At 36.4% G+C, this 20,425-nt stretch overlaps 1 protein-coding gene across 3 annotated transcripts in view; it reads right to left on the reverse strand.

Annotated features, from left to right (window-relative positions):
• Positions 1 to 8,305: 8,305 nt before the first annotated feature.
• The window catches only part of LOC106872310 (uncharacterized), a 62,161-nt gene continuing 50,041 nt past the window's right edge, over positions 8,306 to 20,425 (reverse strand). For all 3 annotated transcript variants that reach the window (XM_089362935.1, XM_089362936.1, XM_089362937.1), the window contains one exon: positions 8,306 to 9,322. In XM_089362935.1, coding sequence (XP_089219061.1) covers positions 8,475 to 9,317 — 843 coding nt within the window. In that variant the 5' untranslated portion in view covers positions 9,318 to 9,322 and the 3' untranslated portion in view covers positions 8,306 to 8,474. The remainder of the gene's footprint in view (positions 9,323 to 20,425) is intronic.

The following is a 20,425-nucleotide window of genomic DNA, read 5'->3' on the forward strand; positions in this document are numbered from 1 at the left end:
AGGGAGCAAAGTGTTTTCCTTGTTCAAGGGAACTTTCTAGATGTCAAGTGTTGTCTTTGATCATTTTTATTAAATTGACTTTTCCACACATATCAATCATTCTGGCTTTGGTACTGTCGTTGTTGTTGTTATAATTTTTATTGTTATCATTTTATTATTATTATTATTATTATTGTTCTGGGTTCAAATCCCACCAAGGTCAACTTTGCCTTTCACCCTTTCAGGGGTTGATAAAATAAAGGACCAGTCAAATATCAAATACTGGGGGTGGGAGTTGGAGTTGATGTAATCAACTACACCGCTCCACACAGAATTGCCGGCCTTGTGCCTAAATTAGGGAGAATTAATATTATTATTGTCATTTAAGGCGGTGAGCTGGCAGAATTGTTAACACATCGGACAAAATGCTTTGCGGCATTTCGTACGTCTCCACATTCTGAGTTCAAATTCCGCCGAGGTTGACTTTGCCTTTGATCCTTTTGAGGTTGATGAAATAAGTACCAGTTGAATACTGGGGTCAATGTAATTGACTTAACCCCTCCCCGAAAATTGGTGCCCTTGTGGCAAAATTTGAAACCATTATTGTCATTTCACTTCTAATTTTCTAGAGATGTTTATTCAGCAAACAGCACTCTGTATATATTGGTACTACGCTTTATATATATATATATATATATATATACATACACATTCATTCATCAAAATTGTTAATTTTTCCTTCTTTACTACAATCTAATATACATTGTGAGATTACTATCTAAAATTTTCCCTTCTTTCTCCAATTCTTGTTGTAATATGACTGATTGTTACAACTATTTTTGTATGTTTCTTTTTCCATGTTTTTTTTTTTTGAGAAATAAACTGTCATATTTGTAATAAAAATGCTCAAATAATGTATTTCACTTATTCTACATTTTTTCTATTCAAATCTTTCTTTTAAAATCAACCTGCTTAAGTGAAGCCTCGTTTTCTAACATGTTTCTAATTAAAATCTCTATACAAACCTTGTTACACAACATAATAAATTTCAATTTGTTTTATTTTCTCTTACAAACCTGAGAATACTATTTCTTGCCATATCGGTGATGCTGAATTCAGATCTGATAATCAAATTTTCCCATTGCTTCCAGATTTTTGTAACCAAAGACACTTAATTTTTCCTTCTATCTCTTTGGCTTCTTTTGCATAAACACACTATATTAATTTCCTGTGCCATGTTTTACTTTAGCCATGCTTAACTCTTTAACTTCTTGTGTAGCATAATTCTACACAGGACTGGATCTGAAACACAGGATATCACAAAAATTATACTCAACTTGTTTACATTCATTCAGGAAGAACTAAATAACTTTCTTATGTAAAAGAATCTCTAATCCTTTCTTTTAGCATTATTTCTCTTCTGTAACAGAACCATTATGGGACTGAGTTTTTCACTTTGACAATTTTCAAAGTGTATCAAGAGTTAAATACTGTTAAAGAGTGGAATGGCTTGCTTACAAACCACATGGTTCTGGGTTCAGTCCCACTGCGTGGCACCTTGGGCAAGTGTCTTCTACTATAGCCTCGAGCCGACCAAAGCCCTGTGAGTGAATTTGGTAGATGGAAGCTGAAAAAAGCCCGTCGTATATATATATATATATATATATATGTTTATGTGTCTCTGTTTGTCCCCCCAACATTGCTTGACAACCGAAGCTGGAACAGGCAAAGGCATAAATATCTCAAACGAAGAACCGTTTAAGGGATCACTGTATTTGCTAAAAATAGCAGCTAATTCTCTCTCTGAAATCACATCCTGTTGTCTTATGAAAAGGACAGATTGGACAATAGAGCTTCTTATGAATAAATTAACTCTGCTAATATATATTGTACACTATTTCTTTCGTTTGTACTCCTACATCTGGAGAGAGGTGTATATGTGTATGCTTGTGTGTGTGTGCATATATACATCTGTGTGGGTGTGTTTACATATGTATATACTTCTCTACACTCACTTCTTCCCACTTTCTCAATTTCTCTCTCTCTCTCTCTCTCTCTCTCTCTCTCTCTCTCACACACACATACAGGCACACTCACAAATACATACATGGTGACACACCCACAACATATAAACAAACACCAATACAATCCCTCTTTAGCCAGATTCATTTTCTCCACTTCACCATTAAACAATCTCTCTCCCTCTTTCTCTCTCTCTCTCTCTTGCTGTCTATCTCTCTTTCTATCTTCTCTCAGACAATTTCTGGAACTTGCATCTGTTGCACTGAGATGTTTATATCTCCTGACTGGATTCTTTGACGCATCTATCTTGACTATAATCTAAACATCTCCAACGGTTTGGGCATTTTTCTCTCATCTCCATGCATGTACATGTTTATATCTGTATATATTTGTGCATATATGTATATGTATATATGTGTGTGTATATGTATATACATGTATGTGTGTGTATATACGTGCGTATGTATATATATATGTGTGTATGTGTATATGTGTGTGTAAATATTTAGTTACACAACACTTTGGTGCATACAGATGTACATGTCTACATATATATATATATATATGTACATGTGTGTATATATGTACATGAGTGTATATATATATATATGTGTGTATATATATATATATATATATACACACACACACACACACATATATATATATGCACGCAACCACACAAATGTACGTGTATATATGTATATATTTCATTAAGTCTGCAAGTTGATTGGCTAATTGTAGAATGGTGAATGTGGCAGGGATTGATTTAAGTTACAACATGAGTCTAAGATGATAAAAATCTGAACATAAGAAGATCTGACTAACAAAAAAAAAAAAATTAAAAGATAAATTTCAAAGAAATTCTAATGATGTAAAAAAACAAAACAAATATGAAATGCATTAAAATAAAATTATAAAAAAATATATAAATAAGAGGAAATGAAAAAAAAAAGACAACAAAAAATATAAAAAGAATTACTTTTTGTCTGTTCTGGAAGTTATTGACAGACAAGATAACTACCAGATGGTATTGGTTTGATTTAATAATTCTTCAACATTGAATTACAGCAGAGAAGATTTTTTGATATGGGTATGGCTGTGTGATTAAGCAGTTTGCTTCCCAATCATGTGGTTTTAGGTTCAGTCCCATTGCATGGATGGTACCTTGGGTAAGTGGCTTCTTCTATAGCTCCAGACCAAAAAGAAACCTTACGAGTGGATTTGCTGGTTAGAAATTGAAAGAAGGTATAAGGTATATCATTGTGTGTTTGCATGTATATGTATATATATATATATATATATATATATATCTACAGAAATCCCTTGAATATCACAGGTGTTACATTCCACAGGTGCTACACTCCCCGCAGGTGCTACATTCCCTGCAACAGAGGAAACTTACAATGAGGTTGCACCTATAAAGTTCTCCTCCGAGGCACAAGTCCAGGTAAGGTTGTTTATGGAAGACCAGCAGCCTCCCTCTCCATACTACTGATGTTATCCAAGAGAAAGGCAAAGGGGCCGATACACCTTGGCACCAGTGATGTCACAACTCATTTCTACAGGTGAGTGAACTGGAGTAACGTGAAATAAAGTGTCTTGCTCAAAAGCACATGGTCTGGGAATTGAACCCACTATCTCATGAGTGTGAGCCTGATGCTCTAACCACTAAACCATGCACCTTCACATATACACATGTATAAAATGATATATAATAATGCATGGCGACTATTGTCTTAAGGTGTGTTACCAAGCTGTACATGCTGCTCTGGCAGAATTACAAACATACAAACAAACATACACACTTTCGGCTATTTCTACTCATAATCTACATACAATAATCTATACTTAATACAACTTCAACATTATTTAATCTTCATGTCTGAAAAATGTATTATTAGATTTGAAAATGCCCTTCCTTTTCAACTATTCAATGTCATGGAAGCCGAGATAAGCTCGAGCACACACGAAGAAGACAGACATATTTCGTAAGTTAATTTAGTTTCTAGTTTTGAACTTGTAAATGTTATGTTATTGACAATAGGATTTCCGTTTAAGAATACTTACATCTCGAGTCCATTTAGAGTGAAATATGTGTGTGTGTGTGTGTGTGCGTGAATGTATATATGTATATGCATACATAATATATAAATATACATGTATATATCCATATATACATAAATTATATACATAGATGTCCATACCTGTATATGTATATATATATATGCACACACAAACACACACATATATGGACGTCTCTGTATATACTCTTTACTCTCTCTCTTTTACTTGTTTCAGTCATTTGACTATGGCCATGCTGGAGCACCACCTTTTAGTCGAGCAAATTGACCCCGGGATGTATTCTTTGTTAGCCTAGTACTTATTCTATCGGTCTCTTTTGCCAAACCGTTAAGTTACAGGGATGTAAGTAAACACACCACCATCGGTTGTCAAGCAATACTGGGTGGACAAACACAGACACACAAACATACATACATATATATATACATATATACGACGGGCTTCTTTCAGTTTCAGTCTACCAAATCCACTCACAAGGCTTCGGTTGGCCCGAGGCTATAGTAGAAGACACTTGCCTGAGGTGCCACGCAGTGGGACTGAACCCGGGACCATGTGGTTGGTAAGCAAGCTACTTACCACACAGCCATTCCTGCGCATATATGTACATAATTTTATATGTGTGTGTGTATGCATATATTTATAATGCATGTTTGTATGTGTGTGTATATGTATATACATGTACACACATATATATACTACATATATTAATACACATACACATATATATCAACACATACACACACACACACATATATGGGTGCATACAAACACAGACACACACACACCCATATATATGTCCATAATCATTAGTTGTTAAACTCGTTAGAATGTTACTCGTCGCTGATAATAAGGATTTACTTTTATATTTAGAAAATCGGAGTGAAGTTCATGATGTGGTTTGTATCTGAAGTGGTTAGCCTGTTGCGAGACTAGTTAAGTGTGTAGTGGAACGTACTTAATTTAGCCAAATAACTAAGGTCTAAGTGAAACCCTACACCCTTAAATTAACATTTGAACAGCTTGTGGTAAATTGCTGCAACTGTAGCTGAAAAAAAAGAAAAAAGCTCACAGACGCCAGCTGCATGTAAACTTAATAGTAAAGTGTGTGCAAGCATTTTTGATGTAATAAACTTTAATTCTTTTGGCCCCAGTCCAACTGAAGCCACCCTTGCTTCTATGGTACAAACTTTCTGTGTTAAAGTAATTGAAATTTAAATCTTCCATCAATATTTCATGCTAATTAATATTTATGTTTCAAACACAAGTTTAATGATGACAAAGTTATTTTACTAAAATCTTCATTATTTTCAAAAATAATTAAAACAAATAATCCTCTCTAGTATAGGCACAAAACTTAAACTTTTGGGGTCATTTACAATAACCCCAGAGCTGAAATGATACTCATTTCATCAATCCTGAAAGGGTTCAATCAACCCCAGTGTTTCACTGGTACTCATTTTATTGACCCCAAAAGGATGAAAGGCAAAGTTGACCTTGGCGGCATTCGAACTCAGAATGTAAAGATAGATGAAATGCCGCTAAATATTTTGGTTGGCATGGTAACGAATCTGCCTGCCAGCTTGTCACCTTAATGATTCATAATGATGATGATGATGATGATGATGATGATGATGATGATGATGATGATGATGGTGATGATGATGATGATGATGATGATGATGGTGATGATGATGATGATGATGATGATGATGATGATGATGATGGTGATGATGATGATGATGATGATGATGATGATGATGATGATGATGGTGATGATGATGATGATGATGATGATGATGATGATGATGATGATGGTGATGATGATGATGATGATGATGATGATGATGATGATGATGATGATGATGGTGATGGTGATGATGATGATGATGATGGTGATGATGATGATGATGATGATGATGGTGATGATGATGATGATGATGATGATGATGATGATGATGATGATGATGGTGATGATGATGATGATGATGATGATGATGATGATGATGATGGTGATGATGATGATGATGATGATGATGATGATGATGATGATGGTGATGGTGATGATGATGATGATGATGATGATGATGATGATGATGATGGTGATGATGATGATGATGATGATGATGATGATGATGATGATGATGATGATGATGATGGTGATGATGATGATGATGATGATGATGATGATGATGATGATGGTGATGATGATGATGATGATGATGATGATGATGATGATGATGATGGTGATGATGATGATGATGATGATGATGATGATGATGATGGTGATGGTGATGATGATGATGATGATGATGATGATGATGGTGATGATGATGATGATGATGATGATGATGATGATGATGATGATGATGGTGATGATGATGATGATGATGATGATGATGATGATGGTGATGATGATGATGATGATGATGATGATGATGATGATGATGATGGTGATGATGATGATGATGATGATGATGATGATGATGGTGATGATGATGATGATGATGATGATGATGATGATGGTGATGATGATGATGATGATGGTGATGATGATGATGATGATGATGATGATGATGATGATGATGATGATGATGGTGATGATGATGATGGTGGTGATGATGATGATGATGATGATGATGATGATGATGATGGTGATGATGATGATGATGATGATGATGATGATGATGATGATGATGGTGATGGTGATGATGATGATGATGATGATGATGATGATGATGATGGTGATGATGATGATGATGATGATGATGATGATGATGATGATGGTGATGATGATGATGATGATGATGATGATGGTGATGATGATGATGATGATGATGATGATGATGATGATGGTGATGATGATGATGATGATGATGATGATGATGATGATGATGATGGTGATGATGATGATGATGATGATGATGATGATGATGATGATGATGATGGTGATGATGATGATGATGATGATGATGATGATGATGATGATGATGATGGTGATGATGATGATGGTGGTGATGATGATGATGATGATGATGATGATGATGATGATGATGATGGTGATGGTGATGATGATGATGATGATGATGATGATGGTGATGATGATGATGATGATGATGATGATGATGATGATGATGATGATGATGATGGTGATGATGATGATGATGATGATGATGATGATGATGATGATGATGATGATGGTGATGATGATGATGATGATGATGATGATGATGATGATGGTGATGATGATGATGATGATGATGATGATGATGATGATGATGGTGATGATGGTGATGATGATGATGATGATGATGATGATGATGATGATGATGATGGTGATGATGATGATGATGATGATGATGATGATGATGATGATGATGATGGTGATGATGATGATGATGATGATGATGATGATGATGATGATGATGATGGTGATGATGATGATGATGATGATGATGATGATGGTGATGATGATGATGATGATGATGATGATGATGATGATGGTGATGATGATGATGATGATGATGATGATGATGATGATGATGATGATGATGATGATGGTGATGGTGATGATGATGATGATGATGATGATGATGGTGATGATGATGATGATGATGATGATGATGATGATGATGATGATGATGATGGTGATGATGATGATGAAGATGATGATGATGATGATGATGGTGATGATGATGATGATGATGATGATGATGATGATGATGATGATGATGATGGTGATGATGATGATGATGATGATGATGATGATGATGATGATGATGATGGTGATGATGATGATGATGATGATGATGATGATGATGATGATGATGATGATGGTGATGATGATGATGGTGGTGATGATGATGATGATGATGATGATGATGATGATGATGATGATGGTGATGATGATGATGATGATGATGATGATGATGATGATGATGATGATGATGATGATGATGATGATGGTGATGATGATGATGATGATGATGATGATGATGATGATGATGATGATGACAAAGACAATGATAAAGATGATGATGATGATGATGATGATGACAAAGACAATGATAAAGATGATGATGATGATGATGATGATGATGATGATGATGATGATGATGATGACAAAGACAATGATAAAGATGATGATGATGATGATGATGATGATGATGATGATGATGGTAACAATAACAAGACTAAGTTTAAAAATGGAAAGAAACAAAATAAGTTAAAGAGATTAAATGTATTTAATTTTAAAATCCAATTTTAACTGTACAGCACACAGCAGTAGAATCTGATGGAAAGAATGGAAAAAAACCAAGAGAAAGAGCAACAAAGGTTTACTGATTAAAAAAAAAGAAGAAAAAAACAGAAACAAAACCAAAACAAAACGGTCATTATACTGGCGGCAGTCTAAGGTGACTCCTAGATTTGAGTCGATCTGTCTGTGACAATTGCAAGCCTTGTAACCATTGGTTACATTTGGCATCACCCTCACGTCCAGAATGAAGAGGATAGTCTTGATCCTCAGAATCACTTACTCTGTCTTCTAGAATCAGTTCCGAATTTGGTTCTTCAATGTCGGAGAAGTTGTCCGAGACACTTGTTGAGATCCGGTCAAAACGAAACATGGCTTCCGTTGGAGACATTAACGAAGACGACGAATGGATTTTGGCAGAAAATGGTGGATCTCTGAACTGTTTCTTTCCCTCTCGATGGCCATCACATTCATTCTGAGACCAATCATTGTAACTGTCCATTACTTTTGCGTTTGAGCTAAAGTAGTCAGTGTGGTTGGTTGTGTCGCTCCTGTCACCTCTACTTGCCGCTGTCACCTTTATAGGATGCCACTGATAATCCTGGTGCTCTGTCATAGTACTCCCACCGTAAGAGCCGCAGAAATCATCGACATCACTAGAAACAGGGGTGTGTTCATCATCATCATCGTCTTCATCAAGTAAATGTGGACAGGAACGATGTCGGGACAGCTTACAGCCAGGTATGTCCATATACGGGTCTATGGCTGGCATTGGTTTTGGGAGATCTTTAACATTACTACGAGCCCTTTCGATCCTTCGCATGCCTGATGTCATGTTGAAATCAGCCCCGGCCGAGGATTTAGCATGGTTCTTTTTGTAGAGTGAAGGATGGCGGATTTGGTTCAGTGCTTTCAGGGTGTTTTCGTTCACTTCTGTGGCAGCTCTTGTTAAGGGAGGCCGTTTTTTCTTCTTCTCCGACATGGTAACTGCAACGAAAAAAGAAAAAGGAAAAGAAAATAAGAATAAAAATTACAACTAAGCACAAACAAATAAACAATTAATTATTTAATTAATGGATAAACAACAAAAACAAAAAAAAAAAAACATCTGGGCCCAAATATTCAACCTATTTTATATTCAAACTGACCAGATCTGGCCTCTCACACCTAGCCTATAATGTCATTCTAAGAATAAACAATTATATCAATGAAACCTCAAAGCTATGAAATAATGCATCATCATCATCATGTTTAACGTCCATTTTCTATGCTGGCATGGGTTGGACAGATGATTAATTCAAAACAATGTGAATCAATAAGCATTTTACATTTTACACACACACACACACACACACACGAAAGGGCTCTTCCCTGGCTGAAGTATTGCAGCTTCACACCATTTACTAATGCACATAAATTAACTATGTCTATTGATAACATTTACATAATTTAATTTGCTTCAAATACAAATTCTAACTTTATTTTAATTTGTTGTCTTCTTTCATTTCACTTGTATGCATGCGTTCATGTACACAGACAAATAATATTTGTAGGCATTTTCACCAGTCCTTTAGAATAAAATGTGTTTCTCTCTTCAATTAAGGACCCTGGCTTAATTGTGAAACACATTGCAGTGAACCCTGGTAGTCAAGCAGGAAGTAAAACAGAAAAGGGATTTAACGAGAGTAATCTCCCCCAAGCTTCTAGAATATTTGAGAGCTTTTGGGAAACTTCCGATTTATGTAAAAGTCTGGGACTTCCGGTTCATCCCTTATATAACAGAAGGAATTTCTAAATTCACAACCCGCTCGTGCACACATTCGTCTCACTTACTTGAGACATGTGGTTTGCCAACAGGATATATTCATGTAATGTTACAAGCTTTCCTTCAATTAATCTTATATGTTAACGCATTATTTCTAGCAATAAATGTCATTACTCATTACAAGTGTCTCATGAATTTTTCTTTTGTTGTTATGAACAAGATGGCGACCCCTCTTTCTCTCATACTGACTAAATTATAGTGTGTCATTCATTCGACATTACCACTATAAAATGGTAATCCCGATATCACTATAACACCAAATGTCTTGGGTTTTACTTTAGGAAACCATAGTAGCATAAATGAAAGGACGAAGACCAATATAAACAGAAATAAATGGATGAACAATGGGTCTGTATTGAGTATGCAAGGGGTTATCATGCAATGGGTATTATACAATGGGTATCATGAGCTCAAATGTTGTAGATGTCAGATGAGGGTGGCGCAGTTACTTGCTGGTCAACCTGCACAAATGATTTGTTTATAGTGATCAAATGTAGGGGCTGTACATTAACTCACTCTCTCCGTCAAATGAATGTTACCTGTACAGGTGCACAGTGTGCTACATGTCAGATGTCGAAGTGACTGCAAGACAACGTGGAACAAATGTTTTGTATAAGAACAGAACACACCGCCCAGTTCTGGGTTTGAAACTACGTGCTTGCAATCGTGAGTGCAATCGCGAATCCTAAACTCTAGGTCATGTGCGTTCACAAGGGGTATACAATGGGTGTAAAAGGGGTGTACAATGGGTTGTAATAGCTGTACAGTGGGTGCTTAATGAGTGAATGAACAGCTGGCAACCGGAAGAGCAGAAGAATACGGGGAAACCATTGCAGGCCATTCAGTGGAGTTGTGTAATTGTAAACTGTATTCTTAACTAATAATGGAAGTGATTGTGTGTGTGCCTGAATGTATGTATGTGTGTGTGTGTATATATATGTATACATGCACACATATGAATAGATACATGTATGTGTGTATGTTTTCGCACAGACGCATATGCATGCTTACACATGTGAATTTATCATCATCACCATCATATGTATATATACACAAATTTACATGTGACTATATATATCTACATACATACATAAATATATATACATATGTATATTTCGTTTTTGGATTTGGTTTGCAAGATTCTTTATGTGAGTTCGTGTGTTGAAGCATATTCTGTTGTGTCTGGGGAGAGTCATTTTCTTTTTGTGCCTTATAATTTAACACACTCACCGGTAAAATTTCTACTTATTTCTTATTTTTATTTTCCTAAAATTTTCGTTGCGTTTTGCAATCTTTTCAATAGTCTTATCTGTGGATGTGTAAACAGTTATGTCTGAGGGCCCTTAATACTCTTAGTCCACCCCTGCCCAACAAGCGCTTGGGTCCCTTTCAATACCAACCAATGTGAAACTCTTTTTGACTCCTCTGGGCAAGAGTTTTCTACTTTGGCCTCGGGCCAACCAAAGCCTTGTGAGTGGATTTGATACATGAAAACTGAAAGAAAACTGCCACACACACACACACATATCAAAAGGATGTTATAATACTATTCCACATATACAAGAACAGCCATACCAACAATCCAATATATCTCCATCATCAGCTGCTCCATGGATATCATTATGGTTTTGACACCTGGGCAGTACCATTCAATCTGGTGGTGTCATGTTTGTATGTATGTATGTGTGTTTATGCATGTGTGTGTGTGTGTATGTATGTGTGTGTCTTTGTATATGTTTGAACCTCACCACTACTTGACAACTGTAGTTGGTTTGTTTACATTCCTGTAACTTAACAGCTCAGCAAATGAGATCAATAGAATAAGTATCAAAAAAAAAAAATTCTGCATTCACTTTATGGACCCAGGTGGACCCAGGTAGATTGTTGTAAAGTGGATTAGCAAAACTCCCCCCACCAACCCACCTATGTTCTTATCAGCGTCAGGTGAAGTACCAAAGAGGGTCATAAACAATGTGGTGTGACAGAAGTAAATCTAACTGGAATCTAGAATTGTCAGCCACAAAGATAACACATTTGATAGATTAGTATGAAACAATTGTGCTAAGTTAGTTTGGAAGCCCCTGGCATACTTTCTCCTCCACCTCCTGCTTTTCCCTCCCCCGTTCCTTCTCTTCCCTTCTTTTTCCTCTCCACCACCATTCCTGATAATGACTGAGGTGATGATGGTGGTGGAGGGCAATGAGATAGATTCTATTCTAGCACTCAACCTGCTGGAATTAGCAGCCAAATCTTCTTCAAAATCTTGGCAAAGACAACAGAAAAAAAAAGAGAATGTGCAGGCATGGTCATGTGGCAAGAAGTAAAGCAGTAAATTTAACTGGAATCTAGAATTGTTGTGGTACACATTCTTGCTTTCTCCCTCAAAATTTAATGCTCTTAGCTTAGATTTTTGGGGCCAGCCAGATTTGAACAGTCTCGGCCAAAACTGTAAGGATGATTTGGAAACTTGACTGATGAGAGAAGACTGCAAGTGTCCATGCTTTTTCCTGTCTGTCTTTCTATTGTTTATCTGTCCAGATGTTTTATTGTTGCCTGTTGCATTCTTGTTCAGTGTTTGGTGGTGATGCGTGCTGAAGAAGCTAAGGCATTTTATGCCAATGCAGAAACTAGTCCACGTAAATCCAAATATTAAATGTATGTAAGTAGATTGTTTTAACCAAATTTGCCTTCGTTTGATTTCTGTAGTAATCAACAGTGTATTTTTGGCGATTTAATAAAGAGATTTGACTGTTATTTCAAGCAGGTAGACATACTTAGTATGTCCTTTGATTAACTATAATCCCTCAGCTATTTAAATGCTATTTTTTGGCCTGCAGTCGCCTGCACCGTTGATTCTGTTATTATCATTCTTAAACTAGTGACATTGGATAATAATAGAATTAACGGTACCTTTGTAAATTAATTTTATATATATATATATATATATTAATGTATAACATATAAAGACATGTATATCATGCATATACACAATATGTCAATGATGTAGATGCAATTTCAAATTGAAACCACATTGCAGAGACTCATCATGGATGGACAAAAGAGCTGATTTTCCATCTCAACAAAGTCATAGTGTCAAGACTGTACAATGTTAATATATCATAAATTCTTCATTCCTAAATATTAACTATGGTGCCAAGGAGGAAATGGCAGGGAGAAATGATGGAATTTATTCCATTCTCAAAGGAATGTTTTGCCACCACCTCCAACCAATATTCTCTCTCTCCCCTCTCTCTCTCTCTCTCTCTTTCTCTCTCTGTCTCATCTGTCTCTTTCTTCCTTATGCCTAATGTTCTCTTTCTTTCTCGCTCTCTCTTTGCTTCATCTGTGTGTCTCTCTATCTTTCTCTCTCTCTCTTCTTGCCTCAAATAATAATAATAATAATAATACTAATAATGATAATAATAATAATAATATATATATATATATATATATATATATATATATATATATATATAGAGAGAGAGAGAGAGAGAGAGAGAGAGAGAGAGAGAGAAAGAGAGAAATGGATACAGATAGTTAAATACACATATGCACACACACACACACACACACACACACACATATTTATATATATATATATATATATATATATATATATATATATATATACATGTACATATATACATACATATATATGTGTGTGTGTGTGTGTGTGTACAAGTACCTTTGTTTCTTGCTATCTCTTGTTACTACTCTCTATCCTCTACCCACATCTCATTGATCTCTCTCCCTCACTGTCTCTCTCTCTCTCTCTCTCTCTCTCTCCCCATCCCTCTCGTCTCACTGTCTCTAACAAACTTAATATGTATTGCTTGTCTCCCAAGGGGGCGGTGGAATCGATGACGGAACACGGAGCCGCCCGCGTATAAACGGAGTCATCATCAATAATGTTTATTGTGAGGTGGTGAGTGTTTGACGCTTCCGCCACCGCTGCCGCCGTGGTAACCAGTCAGTGGTCGGCGAATTCAACAATGTGTCGTGGAAGGATGTTGGTTGTCTCTGGAGGGAGGCAAACAGTTTCAATGATTAAATTATTTAGGTTTTTCTTTGTTGAGGCCAATAAAAATAGCGGAAGTGGGAAGAAGCATTTATTAACGAACAAAACATACATTACGAGAGACAAACACGCACACACATGCGCACGCCCGTACATGCACACACATATAAACACACACACACGCCTGCACATAAACACATATGTCTGCTGTGTGCGCGTATGTGCTCAAACAGATGCCGAGACATATACAAGTGTGTATTTGTGGGCATGTGTGTGTGTGTGTGTGCGTGCGTATATATTATGAATTATGAATCAATATAAACGTTCATGTGTTTGTGTGCATATGTATACGTGTGTGTGTGCTTACACACACACGTATACATATGCACACAAACACATACACACACACACGTATGCATATATGTATACACATATGTACAAACATACAGACACACACTCACACACTATATACATACATACAGAGTCACATGCACATAGGTACATGATGTGCACCCATATATGTATGCACATACGTACACCCATACACACATATATATACATGCATAAATACAGTGTATATAGATATACACAATATATATATATATAGGCACAAGAGTGGCTGAGTGGTAAGTAGCTTGCTTACCAACCACACGGTTCTAGATTCAGTCCCACTGTGTGGCACCTTGGGCAAGTGTCTTCTACTATAGCCTTGGGCTGAGCAAAGCCTTGTGAGTGGATTTGGTAGATCGAAAGAAACCCATCGTATATTTATATATATATGTGTGTGTATGTGTCTATGTTTGTGTGTATCTGTGTTTGTCCCCTGCCCCCACCGTCACTTGACAACCAATGCTGGTGTGTTTACGTCCCTGTAACCTAGCAGTTTGGCAAAAGGGACTGATAGAATAAGTCCTGGGGTCGATTTGTTCAACTAAAGGTGGTGCTCCAGCATGGCCGCAGTCAAATGACTGAAACAAATAAAAGAATAAAATAATAAAAGAATATACACATTTGTACACTTACATATACATATATAAAATATGTTCATATGTCTACTTATATATATGTGTGTGTGTGTAGTTATATATACTCACACAGGTGCATCTGCATATATGCTTATGGGGACACACACATGCATACTTGTGCTTACATATGTGCAAATGATAATCATGTCAACATACGCAAAGATGCTTCCCATGTACACGCTCAATTTCACTTCAGTTTCTTTCGCCCTCACTTTTTGTATCTGCTACCTCCCCTTCTCTCCGACTCTCCCCCATCTCTATCTCCCTCTCTCTCTCATGTCACTCCACCACCACCACCACCTTTCCGTATTTCTCTCATCTCCCACCTCTCTCACTTCTCCCTCTTTCTCTCTCTCTCTCTCTCTCTCTCTCTTTCTTTCTTTCTTTCTTTCTGAACACAATAAGACAGCTAATAGCAATCATGACACTGTAATATCCTTCCTAACTCCCCCCCACACACACACACATACATGTACACAGACACACAAACACCCACGCAGATAATACGCCCCCCCCCCGCACATACTACATTTTCCTTTTATATTTTTCCAATATGAAATTCTACAGAAGATATTATGAATGTAATAACACAGCTTATAGCACATGTGAAACCATGGAAAACCATGAAGTACAACACCCCTCCCCACTCTCCCACCCACACAAATGAATATATACATACACACACACACACACACACACACACACACACACACACACACACACATATATATATATATATATATATATATATATATATACACATGTATATATATATATATATACACACACATACTCACACATTTACATATATATATTATAAATATACACCCAGTCATATGTATACATGTGCGTGTGTGTGTGTGTGTGTGCACCCATATACATACATATATGTTCACATTTGTATAAATTCTCTTTTATATACATACATGCCTTCATATATTATACACTCTTTCTGAACATAGTAAAACAGCTTTTAGCTATCGTGATGCTATGAATAATATATAACCACACACACACACATATATATACACACACACATATATACACTTGTTATTTCACCCTCCACCATTATTTTTTCCCATTTGAAATTCTATAAAACCCATATGAACACAATAATAGCTTAGAGCACACGACAGATTATAAACAGTTGAACACATGATATGTTCATATATACACATATATACACACATGTACACACACGTGCTCACTGTCTTTTCTTTCTATTTTCAACGTGAAACTGAAAAAGTACACATTAAAAGCACATTTCAGCATGAACCAATGAAGGAACCATTACATGATCACTCGATCTGCAAGAAATAACAGCTAAATTTTCTTTAAAATCACACCTCCATAACATTATAACATTATAATAGACTAAGGCGGTGAGCTGGCAGAATCGTTAGCACGCTGGACGAAATGCTTCGTAGCACTTCGCCCGTCGCTAAGTTCTGAGTTCAAATTCCGTCGAGTTTGACTTTACCTTTTATGGTTTAGGGGTCAATTAAATAAGTACCAGTTATACACTGGGATCACTGTAATCGACTTCCCTTTTGTTAACCATATAACTGGTACTCCATTGCTTACAATGACGAGGGTTCCAGTTGAGCCAATCAGTGGAACATCCTGTTTATGAAATTAATGTGCAAGTGGCTGAGTACTCCACAGATATGTGTACTCTTAATGTAGTTCTCTGAGAGATTCAGCATGACACAGGATGTGACAAGGTTGGCTCTTTGAATTACAAATGCAACTCACTTCTACCAGCTGAATAGATTGGAGCAATGTGAAATAAAATATCTTGCTCAAGGACACAATGCACAGCTGGGAATTGAACCCATGACCTTATGATCAGGATCCAAATGTCCATAACCACTAAGCCACGCACCTTCACATTGTTAACCATATATCTATGGAAATACACTACTTTTGTTTCAATTGATATTTAAAATAATGAAGAATTTACTACCAAATGTTGAACAACAACAATAATAATAATAATAATAATAATAATAATAATAATAATAATAATAATAATAATAGTAATAATTTTTCTATTAGAGGCACAAGGGCTGGGGGACTGGTCACTTACATCAACCCCAGTGCTCAACTGGTACTTAATTTATCGACCCCTGAATGGGTGAAAGGCAAAGCCGATCTCAGTAATATTTGAACTCCGAATGTAAAGCTGGGAGCAACGGGTCTATTGCATTGTGTCCAGTGTAGTATTGATTCTGCCAGTTTGTAGCCTTAATAGCACCAACACCATCAACAGCAACAACAACAACAACAACAACACCAGAACTACCACCACCACCACCAACAATAACAACAACAACATGAACGAACCATCGTTCAATATACTGCATATTTAATAAAAGACATTAGCAAGTTTTGGCAATATATGCGTTTTGTTGTTGCTTTTTACTCAGCTAACAGCTTACATAGAAAAATGATAACAGAAACTTATATATTATGGCTGATTATTATTATAGCTGTGTATAGAAATAGCACAATGGCATCATGGGAAAAATTAATAGAAAGAAAAAGATAAAAGAACGTAAACGATTATCTTTTTTAAACTGGCTAAATAATATTAATATAATAATAATAATAATAATAATAATAATAATAATAATAATAATAATAATAATAATAATAATAATAATAATAATAATAATATAAAAGATAGGCTACAGCAAATATTCTGCTCAATACCACAGATTTGCATGTCAGTTGCTTGACCTTAAACAGTTGAGCATGTCCCTTGGTGGCTGACGATATGTGCATCTCTGATCAAGAGCAGAAGTAGTGGGGGAGCATTGTAGCCATGTGTTGAGAGGAATTCTTTGGGGTTTGAATATTTCATCTCTGGAAACATGGGTGTTTTATTCAACATTCTTAAACAAGCCTTATTCAGGGACCTTTTGAGTAGGATGGGCTACTTGATCTGAAGAAAATTCTAACTGGGCCCCATCTGCAAGGTTATGTGCTGTTTATTTTGATATGAGATCACTACGTGGCACACATATGGTTGTGATGCATGTGCCTGATGTATCCTTATCATGATGGGTATACTAGGTTTTGTATGTTTTACCCCAGTGTCATTTGAATGGCATGAACTGCTCCCTCACTCAATGATAATAATAATAATAACAATGATAATGATGATGGTGATGATTTCTTTATTAACCACAAGGGTCTGCATAATAATGGTTTCAAATTTCGGCACAAGGTCAGCAATTTTAAGGGAGTGGACGAGTCAATTGCATTGACCCTTATTTTATTGGCCCCGAAAGGATGAAAGGCTACATTGAACAGGTGGTGATGACGATGATGATGATGATGATGATGATAATAATGATAATTATAATTATGCCTCTAGGCACAAGGTCCGAAATTTTGGGGGAGGGGCCAGTCGATTAGATTGACTCCAGTACGCAACTGGTACTTAATTTATTGACCCCGAAAGGATGAAAGGCAAAGTCGACCTCGACGGAATTTGAACTCGCAACATAAAGACAGACGAAATACCAAGCATTTCATCGAGCAATAATAATAATAATAATAATAATGATGAACATTTTTCAATGAGAGATCAATATTTTAAATTTTTTTTTCTTTTTTTTTTGGTATTTATCGATCACTTAACTGATCAATGAACTAATTAATCACGTGGATCAGCGATTGGGTCCTGGCATAAGAGCAACAAGGAATTGTCTGCAAAAATTAATATCTAAGGCGGATGAGTAAAGAAAGTATTTAATCAGTCGGGAATCAAAATTGGCCAGTTTCCATCGATTGGTGTGGCATCCAATCGTTTATTGTTTATTCCAAACATTTTATATTCAAACTTGGCTGCAAAGCTGCACCAAAAGTGAAGAATTTAGTTTGGACAGCATCATACATTTTGAGTAACTTGATCTCAGAGTTTCTGTATTGTGTTGATGAAAATGGCTTCAGGTAAGATAAAAGCTATTCTCCATCTTTTTAGGACAACACCTCATCCTTTTTGGCTCGTAAAGACGGAGAAACATAGCTCTGAATTTGGTGGTGCTACGAGAATGTGTTACTTTCCCGAAATGCTGTCCAGTTTACAATACCGCCATCCCCACCACCACCACCACCACCACCACCACTACCTCCACCGCCACTATCAGCAGCACAACCATCACACCATGATCACCACCACCACCACCATCAGTGTTGGTTTGTTTGCGTCCTAGTGACTTAGCCGTTCGGCAAAAGTACTCCGACAGAATAAGTGCCAAACTTAAAAAGTATGTACTGATGGTGGGCGGGGGGGTGTTCAAAGTTGTGCCCCAGCATGGCCGCAGTGCAATGACGGAAAACAAGAGAAAGATAAAAGAAGAATTAGAAGAGTCATGATTGCATGTGCTTTTGATCCTAGAAGTGTTTGAAGGCAAGGAATACCGAGGGTTAAACAACAACAACAAGTGCCGTGAAATAATCGATAAATCACACCCACCTCCCCCCTCTTCCTCCCGCCATTAGTACATTAGCTTTTTGTTCAGTTTCATATAATTGGTAATTCAACATGTTCTTTCCTTCTCTTTTTCTTTTCTTTTTTCTCTCGCCATTATCTCTTTTGTATACATGCGTATGAAAGAGAGAGAGAGAGAGAGAAAGAGTAAAAGAAGCAGGGAGTGGATGACAATATGATACATACGTATATATATATATATATATATATATGTATATGTGTGTGTGTGTGTGTGTGTGTGTGTGTATGATGATACGTGTGTATATATATATATATATATATATTACATACGTAGATAGACAGCGAGAGGAGAGGGAGAGAGAGAGAGAGAGAGAAATACATAGATACACACACACACGCACGCACATGTATGTGTCGATAAAGAGAAGTGGATAAGAGAAGGGGGTGAATGAAAGAAAGAGCTAAATGTGTAAAGAGAATGGGCAAGAGAGAAAGAATGTGTATGTGTCGCTATGAGTCAATGCGTAAGTGTATTGTTTGCCGAACGCAATGTTTAAAGTTCGTTGTTCTTAAAATAAACAGCGAGTGTGTGTGTGTGTGTATGTGCGAATGTGAATGTGTGCGTGTATACACCCTTGATATACGCTCATACACATATGAGCGCACACACACACATATTTATATATATAAACCAAACAGACGCAGTCATACGTATATGCAAACATACATACATTCGCACGCAACCCCCTACACACACATG

The sequence above is a fragment of the Octopus bimaculoides genome, chromosome 14 (genome assembly GCF_046866305.1).
Source record: "Octopus bimaculoides isolate indiv1 chromosome 14, ASM4686630v1, whole genome shotgun sequence".
Lineage (NCBI taxonomy): Eukaryota > Metazoa > Mollusca > Cephalopoda > Octopoda > Octopodidae > Octopus > Octopus bimaculoides.